A 20,846-nucleotide genomic window follows, 5' to 3' on the forward strand; every position below is an offset into this window, starting at 1 on the left:
AGAAACTACTACTTTAATGCTTATTATATATATGCAAAGTCCTAAATGTGCAATGGTTGAATTAACAGCCAGTGAGCTCACATGTAAACAGTTCCATTGCTGATGAAGACTGTGTGACACTATTGAAAGCTCAGGAAAAAGTTAGTACTATTAAGGTGGGGTTATTCTGTCAAATCTGCAAAGCGGTCTAAATAAGCATAATCAAATTCCAGTCAGCACAAATGTCTATCACATCACTCCATACTCATGCTGTATATGTGGGTCGTCATGCATGTACAGATGCTAATGGTGATACAAACAACACAGAGACCTGCTCATTATGTTTTAACATTGTTCTGCTTCCTGGCTATTTATTTTGTCATTTTATTCATGATAACCTACACTGACCCATTGTTGAAGTATTCTATTTTTTCTTACAAATTCTACTTATACTCTAGTAATGACTGGTTGCCTCTTTAGAAATATTTGGGTTATTTTTATATAAAAGGTATTTTCACAAGTTCTGTTGCTAGGTTTTGCTATTCCAGTTTTTGTCTTTTCCTTATTAAGCTGATTTCACATTAAGCCTCTCTGAATGTTTGTTTTGTAGGGAAACAGGTTTTGTTATTTTCAAAGCCAGTCTACTCTCTCTCTCTCAAACACACACCAAACACCGACATCTGTCAGTTTACTCACATCAATGCCATTCTCTCCTGGTGCTCCATCGGGACCTGGCTCTCCTGGCTCTCCCTTTTGTCCCTACAATAAAAAACGCACACACACAAACGCACACACACACTATTGTTAAGGACAAAAAAGAAGTACAGATAAAATGTTAAAGGTTTTGTAATATAAAATCTGACAAACAGCGCAATACAAACTTACTGGTGGACCAGGGAGCCCAGGTGGTCCTTTGTCTCCCTGCAGAGAGAGAAAGTGGTGATGTTAACCCTTTTGATTTATTATTTGTTCATTTAACAGCATGACGTGGCCTTCTAAAGTCATTCATAAAACTCTCCACAATGTCCTTCATCAGTGATACATCTGACAGTAGACAGGTTCTAATAAGCTCTGTGGTTCACTATGGATGGTCTCACAAAAATAATCCGTCCCCTTTAACTATAATGAATCAAAGTTTGGTGGTATTGCTTAGTATTCTTTTCTCTGTTTGACTGACTTGTTATGTTGCCATCTTGGCCTTGCACAAGTGTTCCAGGCAGAGACATGTTCAGTGATTATGCTGTAAACAATACATGGGTTCTCAAGTTAACATCCCACCTTTTATGTGGCAGAGACCCAAAAGGGGAAAGCCCCAGCGTAGAAACTGGAGGGCAGTTTGGACCAGGCAACATTGCTCTTTGCAATGGGAGGTGTTAACGTAATGTACTAACTTATCCAAATGCTTAGAACTTACAGTAATCAGTCACAAGTAAAAATGTATATTCACATAATGAAAGTACAGGGAAAGGTTAAGATAATAGACTTATGTTAATAGTTCAAACACATTCGCTGATCTAAACAAATCAAATATCTAATCTATCTGATTATGGATCACGGAGCAAACACCAAGCTTTTACAGGCAGTGTATTTCTTGCTCCACTAGCCCAGCAGCCTCCATTTTAAAATATATTTATACAACCTGTGTGTAGTTAACCCTGTGAATATCTCAAATGTATCACATTACTGTGACACAAACTCAGGATTGAGGCAAGGGTCTCTTCTCAAAGACCCCTCTCTCTGCTGGGAACAGAGCTCTTTTGTGCCACTGTGTTTTCATTTGCAGTGCCCTCTGCTGGCAAGACTCCAGTACTGCAGAGCAGCACAGGGTTGGTATTTCTCCAGCACAATGATGGTCTTTGTGCCAGATCGGCTGGGCAAACCTGTGTGGATACTCACATCAATACCGTCTGACCCAGGCATGCCAGAGGAGCCTGGTGGGCCGGGCTGGCCCTGAGGTCCAGGTGGACCCCTCTGAAACACAGGCAGAAAGACATTTTAAGACGGTCAAGTAAGGACAACCTTAGACATTCTTATAGTACTGTGCACATATTATAAACTGTAAAATCCTGTAACAAAATGAAGATTATAGTGACACTGTAAGAGGTAAAGCAAAAATGTGCATTAACATAAAAACAGGCTAAAAAAAATGCATATGTAAATAACACATACATAAAGATGCATGTACTTGTCTTATGATGCAGGACAGACCTAAATGAAATTGATAAATTCAAGGCAGGTAACTGCATTGTGTCCAATGTATAAAAGCATCACAACAACAAAAACACACAAAAAAAAGGAACCGAAATAAGGAAAACTTGGATAATATGAATTAGAATTGGTGTAGGAGAGGGGTAAAAACAAAGGAATGAAGAGGAATGTGGAAGGAGGGGTCATGAGACTGGTACCGTTTACCCCACAACCCTCACCTCACCCCCCCCCATCCCAATGTCTCCTCAGCCCGTCTTGAATATCATCTCAGTGGATCAGTCAGTCCATCAAGTGATAAAAGCCATTGTAAATCCAACCTCGAATTCTTCCAACTGTTCAAAATGTAAAATGAATAATCCTTAAGAACAAAAACAGTTAGACGTCCAGTAGTTAACACGTAGGTGTCTGTTTGAATAGGGGCTTTCACGCTCAGTGGACAAAGTTAGTGTGTAATGTATGTGTGTTTGTATGTGTGTCGGTGCCCACTGAGTTCCTTCTCTGCCATTGCCATGAAAATCAAAACAAAATCTTTGATGCTTTCCTCCATTCTTCAAGTAATAAAAATCTTCTAGGCCAAAAAAAAAAAAAAACCAAGGTAATCGCAAATCCTTGCCTTCAATAGTATCTCCTCAGTTAAATCTTCAAAAGAGATAAGAGTCCATACACGATAAGGATGATAATCCACAGAAGATAGTCCGGTTTCATTTCGTCTCCACAGTGGAAAACCCATTTCAAGCTCCTTCTTTTACATGCATGCTACAAAGCCAGATGCTCACCACAAATAGACTAGTCTTGATGCAAATTCCAGCATTTCCATCACTTCAACCAGCAGCAAGACAACATACAACCTATAACATTACCTCAAGACATCCAGCACCTGTTGGCCCTTTCCAAGGGCCCTTAACCCCACTGAACCCCAGAATAAAGGAGCCAAGCCTGAGCAGAGCAGGTCTCAACCTCCCCTGTCCACTCACCACTTGGGCCAGAGCCAGGCACAAGGTCTGCAGTATTACCCAGGTCTTCAGCAAGGCAGAGAGAGCAGCCATGGTCCCTCTCCCCTGTCTGTCTCTCCTCGGTTCACCAAATCCTCTTTTCGCTCTCCTCTTTCCGCTCCCTTACTCCTCTCCAGGCCGGCACAGTGCAGAAGTGGTAAAGCAAAGCTGTCCGAGAGGCAGGTGGGGGGGCGCGCGTCGGGGGCTATGTGCACAGTGAAAAATCCACTCAGGAGGAAGGAGAGAGCTGAGGGTGGAGAGGGATAGAAGAGGAGGGGTGGAGGTGGAGAGGGAGAAGGGCAGAGAGAGAGAGAGAGAGAGGTGTAATCCTGCCCCACAGCCGGCACACACACACACACACACACACACACACACACACACACACACACACACACCCCTATAAATAGTTACACACACAGGTTTTCACATTAGATTTGGGGCAGGGGGACACTGAATATTTGCTCAACAGGCAGCTTCTGTGATTGGTTGATTTATGAATAATTAGCTATCTTTTTTTTTTTTTTTTTTAAAGTTCTGAAGCCAATTGGACTGAGCAGCCATCAAGTTCCTCCCAAAGATGTGGGAGTGCACCAATAAATGAAACCTGTGTAAAACACCTTAAACACAGGACTTTGAACAACTTTCTGCTTTTGCTTCTGTCTGTCCCTGCAAATGTGCTTCGGCGTTGTTGTTTTTTTCCTTACCCTGAGGCTGTTGTTTGCATGGTGGTGTAAATATCTCCAAACATTTCCCATGTGACTGTTGTACCGCACAGATGACAGGAAGCTGAGATCTTCTTGGAGTTCATAGCATTTCGTTGTCTTTGTACTTCTACTCTCTACAATGACAATAAAGTTGAATCTAATCTAATCTAATCTAATCTATCCATAGCATATACATTAAAGAGATGTAATCAGGGAGGAGGAGGAGGAGGAGGAGTGGGCAGTATTCACTTTGTCAATAAAAAACATGACTGTTAACTGACATAAAGGGACAAGTAAGATATAGCAAATAATGCACCTAATCACAACTCCTGTCTTAATGTCTGAAAGACATTTGCTGACATCTAGTGGTCATTGAAGAGCCGGTTAGTTCCCACAGTAATCCAAAGTGGCCTTTTAAGGCTGAATAAACAATGTAAAAAAAGACAGTATAGTGACCCCTATTGTACAGATATTACATTACACCAAATGCAGCAATTATCTCTGTGTCCACTAGATGGAAGCATATACACATTAACAGATGCCACTTTGCAGAGCAGCTTGGTTGCTGTAGGCCTCCACTGCTTCAACTGGGGATAATACATGTGTTCTCCTCAGGGATGATAAAGACCGTACTAAGGACGCTGAGAAGAGATGCATTCGTCAGTGAATTGAGATGTATTGCACACAACAGGGAATTTTAGCAGACCCCATTAAATAAATTAGGAAACCAGCTCAGTGGTGGCTTCTATACTGCATGTGTTCTGCACATTTTTTACGGACACTGCATTATCACACTTACTCAAAATTGTCATTGCCTTTTTCATACACTGCCCAAAATGATTAAATTACCTATTACCTGCTGCACACTTGCAATGTCATATTTTTTGAATAAGAGGGAATAGTCATAGTCAATTGAATACTTTGAATTAATGAAGAAACAGTGTAGTTCTGAGCTGTTTTGTGTATAATTAACCTATTTTTGCACTTATTTTACAACCTCATTAGTTTTCTAAGCCAATAGTCTTTGTTCACACATGGAGTCAAACCTGTTGGTTTGCTCTCGTTTGAAAATAAAGAAATGCTAAAGCATTTGACAAAATGACAGAAATGCCTTAGAATATAAAGCAATTAACTAAAAGTCTTGTAAAAGTCTCTTTTTCTTTTTGTTAGAGGAATTGGTTTAACTACTTTCTGAAGTCACAGTTTGTTGTGCTGTAGTCATGGATTGCATTATATTGTAAGACGTTCCTGTATGTTCCTTCTGTGCATTCATGAAATCAGGTTGATAGTGTATGACAGCACAAGTGCTGTGTGTAGCAGTATCCAAAAAGAGTGCACCAAATCTGCATTTTGCAGGGACTACAAGCACTAGTAATGACTTTCTAATTCATCATGCTCCAGTGAACTGTGACGTGTTTGCCTCAATGCCACTTCTCCTACAAGTATGCTTCAAAAGTGACAATGTCAGCAAAGTTCTGCAAATCCAAATTACAAAATAGTACTTTCTTGTAATCCTTGAGTTACTTCCTTCCAGCAGTTGAAAATTGCAACATCAAGGAAGATCTTGGTTTAGACCCATTAACCCTTTGATGCCATATGCAATTGATTGAAAGAAATATCAAAAGTAAAAATGTAAAGCAACAGCCAGCAGCCGCTTAGCTTAGCATAAAGACTGGGGAAAACAGCTAGCCTTTCTCTGGCCAAAGACATATAATGCAGTGTTTCTTCTATGTTGATTGGCAAGTGGCGGTCCGCCACGGTTAGATTTCTCCCACCACGGTATCAGAAATATATATACAATAAGCCGTCTATCAGCAGTGATTGGAAAGAGCACGTCGACGGAGAATAGCGCAGACACGTGCTTCACAACGCGAGTGGACACGCGTGCCACTCGGAGAAAAGGGAGAAAGAAAAAAGAGACAGGCTGTCCGGAGGACACGGTTGAGATGGCATGTGTGCATTCTTGACAACTGTAAGTCGTATAACTTATATTGTCAGTTCATTTAAGCCTGTATTATTAGTCTATAGTGCTTGCACACTTTTAGTTTCACCTTCACCTGCTAGCTAAATTGCACGTGGCTGTTGATTCAATACAACGCCCTTGATATCATATCATGGCATAGTAGGCTAAACCGTGATTATTTCATACATTCATGAAACATATTGGGGGAAATTCATTCAACATAATTCACAGCCAAATAACAATTAAAAGTATGTTATTTGAACATTTAGAACCTAACCTGGCAGGCACTGCCTCCGATTTGGTGTCTGCTGCGGTGCGCAGCGCTGTTCGGACCGCGCCGCTGCCCTTTTTTCCTCCATAAACTCCGCTCTCAGCTACTTTGCCAGTTGCTGCATGAACTTCCTCCGGGACATTTTACAGCTGGTACACCCCTTGGAGAGGATGTGTGTAATGATTCCAGCCAGTTGTAGCATGTATAAAGTTATATGAACACGTAGACAGCTACCGTCTACGTGTACTGCGCCTTTCACAGAGCCATCGCCCGGTGCTTTTCTTTTGATTCAGAACCATCCACGCCGTAGCCTACGTTACCGACTCTGGCTTTGCCTTGGGCCCATCGGCGATGCCCACACTTGTTACTCGAGACCGCTAGTTTACGTTTCTCTGATTATTACTAAACAACCAAGATGCATCTTCAACCACGCAAAAGATTAAAAACAAAACCGCGAAAATCCGAGCGGTCAATATGACAGTATGGCCAAAATAGGTAAAAGTGATTGGATTTTCTTTGCCTTTTGTGTAATGTACAGTATATAAAAACTATTTTAAATGAAAATACAGACTATTTTAGTTAAAGTCAGGTACCAGCAGGATTGTATTTTTTTTATTTAGCAAAGTTATTACACATATATATAGTTATTTTTCCAAAAGCCAAGAAAAATCAAATGCACACTGAAAGGCTGCCAACTTTGCCACTGAGGCAAATATTCAATTAGTTTCATTATGAACGGTTTCATACTTAGCCTACTTTGAGTTTTGGTTTCCCTATGAAGAATTTCTTGTAAAATTCATTTTGTAGACCTACAGTTCCTCAAAAATACAGTTCAATCGAAAGGAAATCAAAATATGCCTCATTGTGTGTGAATAGAGGTGAATAAATATATTTGTTTGTGTTGCAGCGAAGTGTCAGTTCCGTTTAATACGTAAAACATTTGCCGGCGGGGCGCGGTGGGGGAGGGGGGGGTCCGACAGATCTGCCCCCACTGCTAAAAAAAATCTTAGAGGAAACACTGTAATGCCTTAATGACTGAGCTTTAGAGATGCTGGCGAGTGCATTTTCTTATCTTCTGACAAAGCAAGAGTTTCCCCTTGTGTCTCAATGCAAAGCTAAGCTAACCGGTTTATGCTCGCCTCAAGCTTCATAGAGCTCAAAAGTGTGGTTCCGGAAGTGAAAATCCCATTCATTTTCTCCATAAGGATTTTGATTATTAGCCATGAAGTCTAAACCATTCAAGGTAGACTTACCCTGAGCTATGATATTGTGAAACAAAGGTTTATGCCCCTGTAGAAGCCACAAGTCCGTACGATATCAACCTTGGTTTATGATCGTGATTCATCTCGTAGTTGGTTGACCTGGTTCCAGGCTTAAAACCTTTCATATAGGTTAAGCTTTTTCTCATACATCAATGGAGATACTGAATGGGGGAAATCACTTCCAGACCCAGAGATGTTCAAAAAGTGGACAGTCATTGTTGAGCTCTTTTGAGCAGACAAATATGAGAGTGGTATCAATCTTCTGATCTAACTCTAGGCAAGGAAGCAAGCAGGCACATGTCCCAAAATGTCAAACTATGGCTTTAAACAATGCAGTCACCCTCAGTGAACAAAAGCTAACAACTAGTCTTTAGGCAACTGTCTGATTCACATCTACTGAGCCTGGCTTACTAACGCTGCTCTGTTGTTGTGAAAATCTGTCGCAGCCCGATTCTGATTTGAATTTCAGGAAATTGAGAGATCAAATGCATGAAAATGCATCTATATCCAAAAGCCTGCCGTGCTGATCTTCTCACGGGTGAAAACTGAAAAAATAATCATCATCCAGTTGTTGTCTTTCTCATTATAAACGATTCCCCAGCCTCTTCAAACTTTGAAAACAGACAAGGAAAACATTGGCCTCTCCCGATTCTCTCAGTCCCTCTCCATCTCTCTCTGTCTCTTTCTCCCTGCTCATGTTTAAATTCTCAGGGGAATATAACTTAACTTTTACTTTCCTAAATGAAAGCAATCATATCTTGTTTCACGAGTGGATAGCAAAGTTATCACAGCTTGAGAAATGCATGAGGCAACATGCCATCCAAATTCAACCAATAAGTGATTATCACACATCCTCATATACCCACCGGGTTATTATTTGGCCACACAAATGCACAAAACAGAGCAACACACACACACACACACACACACACACACACACACAAGCGTGCTCATGCATTAAAGTAAAGCCTAATTGAAATATTATGAGTGACCAGGGAGGTTTTGGTTCTGTGCTGGTATTCAGCTCTCTGCTCCCACTTTTTCCTGAGAAAGATCTGTTCACACAGACAGGCTGTGTCCATTCCCGCTCTAACAAGACGCCTGAGAGGAAAGGAGAATGGAAGTCATCATTAAAGTCCGACACAAAGACAGGAAGACACACACAAACACAACCACATACACACGCCCACCTTACGATGATGACAGACAGGGTAAATATTATTCTTGAGTGCAGGTGTGAGGAGTAGCGGCAAAGTGATAACAGAGGAGGTCATTAACAGCCCAGCAGGCTTCGAGGCCGACCCCGAGGTTCGTACTGTGTCGGGCCTTCCATTAAAAAGGTATAGTTTACAGTCAAGAGCAGAGGGAGGAGAGGTACACACTGACAGACTGATGATATACAGGCAGAGGATATTAGTCTGCCAGGTATGAAACATTCATTATTGTGGTTATTCTCTCGATGTGAAAATCACTCCAGTCAGTCAGAGGATAAAGCTTCTTTGACATGTAAAATTATTGGGGAATTCAGCAGATGAATACATTTTGTGGTGCAATTTGCTTGTCCATCATGAAGCTAAAAGTGCAGTTCATTTAAGGGTGTGTGCACGTGTGTGACAGATATGATAAATGTTCCTTCAGACTTTCCCTCCTCTTTACTCAATGACTTCAACCCCTAAAAGACACCAGTTAAAAACATTCATCTATAGAGCGCCGAAGTCACGCCCTTCTACTTCTCTAATTTTTTTTTTATCCCGTTTGAATTGAGCCATGGATTACAAATATGATGTTCGTCCATTTAGAAGATAATTTTTCAACCGACGAAAGTCTCGGTTTGTTGTTAAACTGTTGACGTATAAGACTGTGAAAATACGTAATTACAAAGACTACACACTTAAATGTTGCATGGATGATGTCTCGCTGAAGCTACGATGTCTCTGTGTATCGTACCGGGGATGTAACGTTACTCAAACGAGCAGAGGATCTCGCTTGTTCTCTTGCTTCTCTGCTGAAAACACTTCACTGGATAAAACCCATCAGGTAAGATAACGTTACATGTGTTGTGGAAGCTAGCTAGCTAGCGAGCAAGTTGAGAATCAAACTAGGTGATGTAAATTGTGTGAGACGAGAGATGTAGTTCACGGTTTCACACAAAACTAAGTGGTCATATGCAGGATTAAAAATAAACTTTTTTGTCCACCAGCCCAATGCCTAGTGAATGTTCAAATTTTAGCAGCCACTCAATAGATTACCATTGTTTTTTTGGGCTGGTGAGTGAAGCAAATCTACCAGCCACTTGCATATTTTACCAGCATTTGGCTAGTAGATGGTGCTAATTTTGAACCCTGGTCATATGGCAAACCTACGGCCAACTGAGACTTTCTTTGGTTGAAAAATTATCTTTTAAATTGACAAACATCATATTTGTAATCCATGGCTAAATTCAAACGGGATCAAAAAATTATTATCTCTCCATTGACTCTCATTCATATTTCTTCCAAATTAAGGTGCCATGAAGTCCACCGGAAGGGGCGTGACTTTGGCTCTCTATTGTGCAAAACCACTTCCAAAGCAGCAGCCTTGAAGTGCATTCACAGATTCAGCGAGTGTCAGATCTAGCTTCTCACCGAGCCTGCTACCTAAATTGAACCTGATGTAGTGCAGCGAGACCCAGCTGTGCGGTGAGAACTGGCCCAGAGTCACAGGCTGACAAAGCAATGACTGGTGCGGGGATTTAAAAACACACCGTTTAGCAGCCGCTGAGCCCAGTCTGAGCTATAGGTGAGGTGTTTCTAAGCAACAAAGCATGGAAACACATCACATGTCAGACCAAAGCCCAGAGCTGCGCTCCACTACCATCAAAGATAAGGAAAGAGGGGAAAGAGGCAGCAGATTGTTAGTACTGCTTTAATATGTTTACATTGGCAAACACATACAAATATTTCATACTCTGAAATTATTATGGTAGCTAAATACACTATTCTAGTTGTATCCTCCACAAGTTTTCCCAGCCTCCCCTGAATTTGATTGAACTTTTTTGGGCAAAGAAATGCTGTTTTCAGAAAACTAACTGGTGAAATATATTGGCCTGTGGAGCATACGCAGAGTTATATTTTATATTTTATTTTAAATAACACAAAACAACTAAATGGTGGTAGGTAATACATCTGATTTCATATAGGCCTACTGCTTTAGTAAAAAAGCAGTAGACCTGCTGGACGCAAAAAACGAAAATTACTGTTGCACTAGTCTGGACATCTTGCCGTGCCAAGGTTGCAATAAAGGTTACCTAAATGCCACGTATATACGTTTGCTGTCTGCTTACTAATTGATTGTGCGTTTTGTGTCGATTTGGATGTTTTATTCCACTTTGTTGAAACTGCGAGGTGGATCTACTGATCGCTGTGAATTACTTTTTTTTGGGGTCATTGGATTACGGCAAAATACAGATCTTTTTTCTTAAAGTTTTATGGTGTGATTGTGCTGCGTTTCTGCGTTTGGAGAGGCATCTCAACAGACTGTAGGTTGAACACTGATTGTTCACTGTTACATTTTAGTTGAATTTAAGTGTTGGGGCATTCTGCCACCTTTTGTTTATTGCGTTACAAGACAGCCGTGCTGCATTTGGATTTCATAAGGGCAAGTTGTTAAATGTAATTTAAAATTTCCTTTAAAAATGTTGTTTATTTAGGATGTTTGTTTTGTCCATATGTGCTCGTGCTGTGTTCCCCAAGTGGTAGGCCACTTTTTTGCCGCCCCCCCCTCCAACCCGGCTCAAATGTCAAACTCCGCTTATGCTGTGGAGGTGATCTGGCATGAAGCTATGTGCTCTTTAAATCCTATTTTGCTTTGAGTGAGCTTTGTGTGTGAGATTTCCAAATCAACATTATAAATAACAAACAGTAAACCCAAGTTATCAGAATACATGTGTTGCAGATGTAAAGCGGAAACAGGCAAATTATGTCAAAACAATGTTTTCAGGCCTTTTAGGGATTATACTGACACGTGTTACACGTTTTGAGCTGGTGCACTCTTATGCGGCAGCTAAAGGAGTAGTTTGACATTTTGGGAAATAGGCTACACTTACTCGCTGTATTGGCGAGAGTTAGATGAGGAGATTGATACCACTCCTATGTCTGTATGCTAAAGCTAGAGCCAGCAGACAGTTAGCTAGCCTGGATTTGATAAAAGGTGACAAATTCCAGCTTCCAACCCCTTTAAATTACCTCATTAACATAATTAGAGGTGCTGGTAGGCGTTGCTTTTAGGACAGAGCTAAGCTAGCTATTTTCTCCTGCCTCCAGTCTTTTTGCAAGGCTAAGGTAACTGCCTGCTAGTTCTAGCTTCATGTTGATCTTCCAATCTAACTTTCAGGCAAACAATGTTGAATGTATGTATTCCTACACTTAATGATTTTTATATCACCTATTTTAGATAAGGTTTGTGGAATGCCACTTCATCAGTTTTCTTTTCTTCTTCTTTTGAACAACTTTCCTATTCTTGTACATCTACTTCAGCTCAATACTGTCTCCTATTCTGTCATGGCTCTGGATTTGAAATGTGAAATAAAGAATAATAAGTATAATCAGCCATTTTCCATTCTCTTGTGGAGAAGCCAAACTCAGTATGCTAACCTTAACTCCCCTCTGCCCTGTTCAAGCATAACGGAACACTAACACCCCGCTGATTTCCGTCTGCACTGGTTTCTACACCCAGCCAAGAACAAGAATAAGCTGGGGGTGTTTTTGGACCTGCAGTACCCTCCTCCAGAAAAATGAGTGAAAAATGTTGTGCTAGTCTGACAACCGTGCAGCACAGAAACTGCCATTGCATTGATGGAATGCAAAATAAATCAAAATCCACAATGTAGTGCAGGCCTATATTGTCTCAAAAAGCACTCAACCCCAAATAAGCCAAGACAACTGAACAATGGTCATTAACAGTCCAGCCTTGTGCCCCCTGGGTGATCCAAAAGAATCACTTAAAAAGGATACACCAGGATTCAGCTGCATGTGCCCAGTTTTTAAATATGTGTATGTGGGACAGAAGAGGGAGCATTGTCCATGCGGTTATCCCACAACTCTGGTGTGTCTTCTTTTTAAGTTAGGATCACATTTGATACGTAGTATGTTTATTGTCAGCAATATTCTTTAAAGCGATTTAAGTTACGTAATTAATTAGTTATCACTGTACGTATGATGATGAATGTGATGTTACTGTGGTGTAGTGGTGCCATGACATAACCGGAGGCAGGACAATTTCATGCAGGTTTGCTGTAATCAGCCCCATTTCCTGCAGTTAGGCATTTAGGAGGTCTTCGTAGAAAAAGTTGACATGTTTTCACAAGTGCGCATTACATTTGTCAATCCATTTCAAAATTGAAAAGCAGGAATGAGAACAAGAGAAGCAAAGTGAGGGCAAAACTTATTCCATTAGCTTTAAAAATGTTGCTTCTAAAATTGAACATGCCAGACTTTTGTTTTTATAGATTACTTAAAGTTGTACTAATCAATATTTTTAAAATAAACAATGGCCCAAGTATTTATGTGTAATGTGAAAGGTGCAGATGCATTGACATAACCCACAAATATATACCAACAGACTATGCAGCTCTCCTCAGCCCTGAGAGCATTTTAGCACATTTAAGCTCATTGTTTTGGATTTAGGGCCCGAAACGTTACTGTTTTTCACCACCCTCATTTCCTGCTGTTTTCAGTGGGGGATAAACTCTGATAAACCCACTATACATTACCTGCCCAGCAACAAACATATACAGATAGTCCTCGCCTTAGAGATAATGAGATAGAAAATGCATATATCTGTGGAGGAGGAATAGAAATAAATAGAAACATGTCAAGCCTAAACATGTCAGGGAGAGATTTCCTCCAAAACAGCTCTCTGTTGTGGAACCTGTTCAATCCTATCCACAGGGGTCAGAGATGGGCTGCTGTGAGTATGTTGGTATAGGTGTTTGTGTGTGTAGATATTATCACACTCAAACACACTAAATCTACATTAGATTTGAGATGGAAACTAGGCTCTATTTATATCAGTGCTTTAGATCTGTCTCACTACATGCCTTGAGGTTCATTTACCAGTTAAATAGATGATAAAAGTAAGAGTCAATTTCTGCAAACAGAAAATCGTCCAGCTGGCTGCCTGAGCCGATCCTCAAATTAGATGACACACAGAACAATTTCCAGGGAATAATATATATCTGCGTGTATTAGGATCTTTGTGGCCTTGCTCAGGGCTCCCTGAACATATTTGCTATAATAAGGGATGACTCTTGCAACTGTATTTCAGATTAACATTAAAGCTGCATTCAATGTTTGTATATTTACTATGGATCAAATGGCTGTGTGTAATGTGAACCCACAGACAATTACCACCAGACTCTGCATTTCCTCTCAGCTCTACCCCGCGTTTTAGCATCTTTCAGCTCATTGTTTTGGATTTAGGGCCTAAAACGTTTTGTTTTGGTGTAGTCCGACTGCACTTCATTTACAGGCACTTTTAAAAAGCCAGCTGTACACTTACTGCCCAGCAACAAACAGCAAACAGGCAAAGTTAGCTGGTGAACATATGGGAACATTTAGCTGCTTAAGAGCCAGGTATTTTACTTTTGAGGACACTCTTGAAAACAAGATGGTACATTTTGGGGTTACTCCTAATAAAAATTGTCCAACTATATTTTCCTCAGGAGTTGGTGGAGATTGAAACAAAGCTAAAAGAAGAATGAATATTGAACTTACATTTGCCAGGTGGCCAGAAACACAACTTCAAATTATTGCTAATGTTGAACTGTATCTGCTAAATGTGGAAATAAACAACTGTTTGCCAACACGTGAGCATTTACGTTTTATAAGGTGATAAGAAAGTGTTGTTTTTACAGCTTGTTGTGCTATGGGAACAGTATGGAATATTTTTTATAATAGATCATAACAAAAATAAAAGTAAAACATTAAATTACATCTCTGCATGTAGTAATCTATGGGATTGATGGAAACTGGCCTATCCACAGAAGTCTTAAAAGAGCCAGAACAAAACAAAGCGAACAATATCTAATTCAGTAAACGTGTTGCACATGGCAATATTTGGATAATATGACACTGAAAATGTCAGCATTGTTGTTTTTCCACATTAAGTTTATATTTAGTTCTGGTTTTGTTATCTGTCTGACACCAATAGGAAAAGATCAAATAAACTGGCTGCCTATATGTGTGTAGACATGTAAGACAAGCCTGCCAATGGCCTGCCCTACAGTCTCCATTAGGCCAAAATAAGGACAGAAGGTTCTGGTTTAGTCATCTGGACCCGGTACAACTACTCTTGTGTGTTCAGTCCAACTTGTTGATTTAAAGCATACTGACAAATAGCGCACAGTTGGAAACCATCAGGCTCAATAATAACATATTGTGTGTCCAACTTAAAAGCACCTATTCGCACACACTTACAGACGCACCTGGTTAAACACACATTAATTCACCTTCAGACATTAAGTGACCCACAGATCCCATGATGACATTTAATTTCTAAGTAGAAAGAATTAAACATTCCCCAAACAACACAACACAAGCACATTCAGGCTCTTGAGTAACACCAGATGCTCTTCGAACGGCTTAATGTCAAGCAGTATTTAAGTTACGATGCCGAGCTTTACTGCGGTGTAGAGTAATCACAACAATGGATTATTCCAGGCGAGACATAACTACGTCTTTCTTCTTACTTCACACAGCCTCACCATATTGTAAAGGAATAAGAAGAACAAAGAGCTAGTGTTTAATTTCAAAAACAGGGTTTGATGTTTCTCTGTAGGTGCTCGGGGAGGAACACAGTGAGCCAGAATGAACATATGGCTTGCTGCATATCTTCTGTTTTCCAGGTTTCTATGAAAAAGACCAGCTGTAAGATTCCCATCACATCCTCCTCCTCCTCTGCTCGTGCAGGCTCCACCGTGGAGGATTCTCATCCCATCCATCAGGCTGATCTTGTACGATAAGAAAACTCCAACCTATGGCTTTGTGTCCTCTTATACCCCAACCAACTTCCTTATTTCTTTGGATTCTGTGATCTCTCTCCGTTCTTACTTGTCTTCATTTGTGTTATCTCTGAACCATTCCCCCTTTTCTGTCTCCTGTCCAGCTTCATCCATCTCTTTATCTTCCACTCCTTCATTCCTTGTCATTCCTCCCTCTTCTCCCAATAACGGGCAACCTTCAGAGCTCCCGCAGTACGAATTTGTCACTGACATTTTGAGAGTTGCCATACCTTTTCCTCTCATACTGCATGGTTGATTGAAACCCTCTGTGGCCAGTGATCCATAGTGCTGACAACATTTTTACTTTAAACGCCTCCATCTGATTTCATACCTCCTCCACATAAAGACCCAGGTGGTCTGGCATGCAGGACATCAAATAGCGGACTGTGGTTTATAACATGTTCCCGTAATATTTTTTTTTATTCAAACAACACGCTGAGCTGCATAATAGATGTAACATCAATCAAAATGTACATTTAGAAAGTGTGAAAGAAGCTGGAACAAAGGTAAAACTGAGACACATGGGTCGATTTTCTTCTCCACTTGATTGCCAGGCAAATAACCACAATGGTGTGAGACATACTTTTCTTTAGACATTTACATGGTCTACTGTGAAGGCTGTTTGGAAGTAATAGCTCTTTGCAGAGGTAAATCCATACACTGCAAGGATTTAGTTTGACCCTGATCTTACAAAAGGACAACTGGTCAATGTTATAGTTATTTTTACGATGCATGCTGGTATAAAGGTTCACGCAAATTAATATTCAATCAGCGCTGATAAGCTACAAAAGGGACAATTTCATGGCACAAGCCATTATAATGAGCTTTTATTATAGGACACATTTACGCGTGTGTAATTGCGTTTTTCCTGACCACGACTGCTTGCACTCGTAGAACATTTTGTCCTCACAGCAGTTCTCTCTTCTTCTTTTTTTTTTTTTTTTTTTTAACCTTCTAGCAAATGCAAACTGACTCCTAAACAACTGGGGACCTAGAATTGAATTCAGAGGCAGTGCTGAAATTGGTGTTTTCGTTCATGCAAGTCTAAACAGACCAACACTGTGTTTTAATATTGTTTAGATCCCACCTGATGTCAAGGCCACTTTTACCAGAGCTACTACTGTGGCAAGGGACCATGCAGGTAGAGGGGTAAATGAGAAAAAACAAACACACTCACAGAACCGTGCACGCAGCCCTTTTTTCTCAGTCAGAGCAGCCGTGAGTAGGTATCAGTATTGGAGGGATCTCAAGCCCTCCCTCATCACCATCAATCTGTCTAAATGACTGTTCTCTCACTCCACCGCTGCTGTTGCTCCTCCATTTTATACACACATTTTATCTACCTCCTGGTCATCTTACCTTTCTCTCCCTAGCTCTGTCCCTCTCTTTAATTCCTTCGTTTACAACCACTTATCTGCATGCAGGTTTTTTTTCTCACCATTTTCTTCACCATTTCTTTTTTTTTTCTCTCTCTCTCTCTCTCTCATGTCTCTCGTCTCCCCTCTCCCGTCTCCCCCTTGATGAAACTGCTCTATGACTAAGCAAGCCCCGGTGTGATGGATAGCCTAATGGGAACGGATGAAGCATTAAAACCATAATTCACGGGGACATAATGTTCCGAAGAGTTCAGTGAGATCCAATCAAGATGGCCCTGTATGTGTGTTTGTATCAGATTGTAAGATTTTCTGTGTTTGTGCACACGTCCATGCATGGAGTTGAGTATGTACTACATGTTTATTAGTGTGGGCGTGGATACACATTGTGGATAACACATGCTGTGTTTAAATCTTACTTGGATGTTTTGTGTAGTTTTGGTTCAGCATGCCATTGGAAAACATTCATATTGAGGATCATCGCTCTCTGTTAGTTTCACTGTGAACCAGAGGCTGTAAGATGTAGCACAGCTGGAAATGCTCCGTTTTGGCAAGTAGATCTGCAAAAAGTAATTGATTAATCGATTAGTTGTCAACTATTAAATTAATTAACGTCGTTATTATAGACTACAATAATGGTAACTTCAAAGCTTTTGACTCAAGTGGAATTCATGCAATTTGGGGTGGTTAAAGTACTTTTAAATAACATGTTACATGTATGAATTATGTAGCTTTATTTGTTCCATCAATTTGAACATAAATATGGGCAATAACAATAATTATATGGACATTGATAAACAGACGGACACAGCAAAATTCCTACAAACTAACTAAATAATAGACAAACCCTTCAGCACTACACTCCATCCCGAACTCTCCGATCCTCCTCTTCCTCACTGCTTTCCACTCCTTCTGCCTGCCTGTCCACAATGGGGTTTAGAGCCTTCAGCCATTCTGTTCCTCGCCTTTGGAACGCCCTCCCGCTATTCATCCGTACCATAGAGTTTCTACCCACATTTAAAACCTCCCTCAAAACCCACCTTTTCCGAAAGGCCTACCCCACATGATACACTCTCCATAAAAATATTGGATTGATGGCTTTATTTTAATTTTTCTATCTCAATCTTTTAAATGTGTTTGTTTTAATTATATTTGCCTTTTTAACTGTATTTTTTGCTTGTTTTAACTGTAAGGTGACCTTGAGTGCTATGAAAGGCGCCCATAAATAAAATGTATTATTATTATTATTATTATTATTATTATTATTATTATTAATATTATTATTTTAAATAATGCAAACAAATATTTTCTTAAACCATTTTAAACTTGAACTTTTCTATAGTTACAGCTTTGACATTTTAGCAAAGCACTGTATGTGGGGAGAAATGCATACAATTTACATTGACACGTGCTCTTAAACAAAACCCACACACCACTCTTTATACATGAACTTGAGTCCTCCGAAAGGCTAATGAGCTCGAATCAGTGACCATGTTACCACCTCCAGAACCGGACACTAGGGGCCTAAAGTTACATGTGCATGCCTACACAAATATACACATGTATGTTACACACACACACACACACACACACACACACACACACACACACACACACACACACACACACACACACACACACAAAGGATGCCCTTGGGGTGAAAAAGTGCAAAGTGGAAAACTGCACCCAGGTGCTGATTTGAGGAAGAGGAAGTTGACTGCTGAAGGGTCAGAGGTCATACTGCATGTGGTCCACATGAAACCTAATGTAAGAACAGACATGCAAAGTAATACTCAGTGTGTAAGAGACTGTTTAGATGTTTCTCTGGTACTCTCTCAGACCCACACAGACGTTAATAGCTCTATCATTTTACATAGCAGTAATCCAGCAACAGTATCTCGCCATTAGAGGCACGACATTCATTAAAAGCAAACTAGTCTTGCATGGCCAGACCTTCCTCCACAGCGCTGCGGAGGAAGGTCTAGCTAGTCCACACAGCATTCTGGGACAGCAGTGCTCTGGTTTATTGGCATTTCTTTAAACAATCGTCACAATTGTCTGGACGCAATAACGGCGCCTCTACAAAACAGCCACGGGAAGGCCACTTGTTTTGGTGGAACGTGCTCATTCAAAAGTTGTAGTTTTAGTCATGCAACAGAAAACTCAGATTCGATAGATAGTCTAGCTAGCTGATTTACCCTGCAGAGATCTCAGGAGCAGTTAACCACAGTCCTCATAAATGCACCGGAGTTTAAAATGCCAACACAAAGAAAGCGGATTATAACGGACGTTCAGCCAAAAATGAGTGACATCCGGCAGATCGTCCGGCGGCACCAGACCAATCCCCTAACTAATTTGTCGTCGATATAGACTAAAAAGCAAACAGATTAAAGCCTGCATAGCCGTAAGTCTATAAAATTTCATTATCTTGGAAGGTAGCAGCGGATGGGCTATTTAGCACCAGGGCGGACTTCCTGATCCCCAACACCCAACAAAGGCGATGAGAGAACAGCTGGGGAAAAGCAGCTGCTTCCAATATTCGTTTCATCCATAAAATACTTTCTATTACCTAATCTCACTGCACAACATGAGAGGTGCCTCCTAATTATTCACGCACACACTTACACCCTCACACACTGCAATTTGAAAATCACATATGAAGCACATTATAGGTATTTATAGTTGAATTATGTGTGGAGCCACTGAAAACCTCAGAGAGAAGAAAAAGAATGGAAACCGATACGTTGAAGGAGCAAAAGGTGACATGAACTATGATTGCACGGCACAGATGATATTTCTGATGGTTAACAGTATAGGTGTGACATCACCATTTATAGCTAATTCATTGCAATCGTCACACCCTTAACAAGCATCACAACCAATCTTTAATTCTTCATAAGCCATCGTTGTGCAGGAAGCAACTGTGGTAAAAACACACCACGTTACAGTGTTCATCTGCCCATTTCTCTAATTAATTAGGCCCAGGCTTCAAACCGGTTCTTGTGGTGTTTTACAAGAGACAGCTTGCTATGAATAATGCTATCTGGGCTGTGTAATTGGCAGCTCTCACATAGCAGACTGAATGTGTCACAGACGGATAGGAATAGCAATTTAAATGGTTAAATTTATAAAAGGGAGAGCTGCAGGAGAGAGTGATATCAAGATGTTTTTCATTCAAGAGAAGTGGATCACATGGGAAATGGATGAGAAAGGTCGATGGTAGACAGACGTGGATCTGGACCTGCTTTGCTTAATGTTTCTGTTTTTATGAGGGCTGTAGAGTGGTTGGCAGGCCTAAGGATACACCGATTGCTACATTCTCACAACTCTTTACCGGTCTACTTTTAACATTCGGCTAAATGCTCGAGCATGACTGAGAAACCATTATTTCCCAAGCGCTCATTTGTCAACGCCATTATTTTTTTCTGTCTGCATCAGCCTCAATCAATTACACACAACTACATTTCATTTTTTTAAATTGCAGTAAGGTTAGGTTTTATGGTCAGTAATAGATTTCTCTTGCCAGGGCAGGAATTTCCTCTTTTTTTGATAGGTGGGTCAGGAGAGGTACAACTATCCTGTATTGGGAAAGAGAAACCCCAACCGCTCTATTTGTTTAAGTCTCCATGGAAATGAATGTGTATCATTGTGTACACAATCAAAAGGGTCCACGGGTGAATCACTCTCCACAGCATTAGAGTTACAATTCAGTCTCCAGCTCTCAATGTGCAGCTTTGTTTTATCTGGACCTGTCAGTTTGTGATTATGTCATCCTCAAAGCACCTTTGCCCGAGTGATTTGACCCACAAAGAGTTTGCTTTAGCTTCACTGCATGTCTTTAATGAACGTGGACTATAGCAGGAATTCTCTCACTCTTTGGTTGTCAGATGCGGTTCATTTAAGTTCATCTTATTTCCAGTTCAAAGTAGCGGAGCTAAACTTTGTTTTCTCTTTAGAACAGCTCCCCTGGGCTCTCAGTTGCCTGGATGCCTTGTTCTCTCAGAAACAGCATGAGGGGAGGCAGTAAAGCTATGCTAACATCATCATCACTGTTAT

At 40.6% G+C, this 20,846-nt stretch overlaps 1 protein-coding gene across 6 annotated transcripts in view; it reads right to left on the reverse strand.

Annotated features, from left to right (window-relative positions):
* Positions 1-20,846, reverse strand: part of col9a2 (procollagen, type IX, alpha 2) — a 144,358-nt gene that overhangs the window by 13,376 nt on the left and 110,136 nt on the right. For 4 of the 6 annotated variants that reach the window (XM_028596725.1, XM_028596727.1, XM_028596723.1 and 1 more), the window contains 3 exons: positions 1,876-1,950; positions 865-900; positions 676-738 (listed from right to left, as the gene is read on the reverse strand). In XM_028596725.1, coding sequence (XP_028452526.1) covers positions 676-738; positions 865-900; positions 1,876-1,899 — 123 coding nt within the window. In that variant the 5' untranslated portion in view covers positions 1,900-1,950. Of the gene's footprint in view, positions 1-675; positions 739-864; positions 901-1,875; positions 1,951-3,161; positions 3,333-17,209; positions 17,351-20,846 lie in introns of those variants that run through there. The other 2 variants (XM_028596728.1, XM_028596724.1) reach the window with 2 other exon arrangements.

This window comes from Perca flavescens, chromosome 14 (genome assembly GCF_004354835.1).
Source record: "Perca flavescens isolate YP-PL-M2 chromosome 14, PFLA_1.0, whole genome shotgun sequence".
NCBI lineage: Eukaryota > Metazoa > Chordata > Actinopteri > Perciformes > Percidae > Perca > Perca flavescens.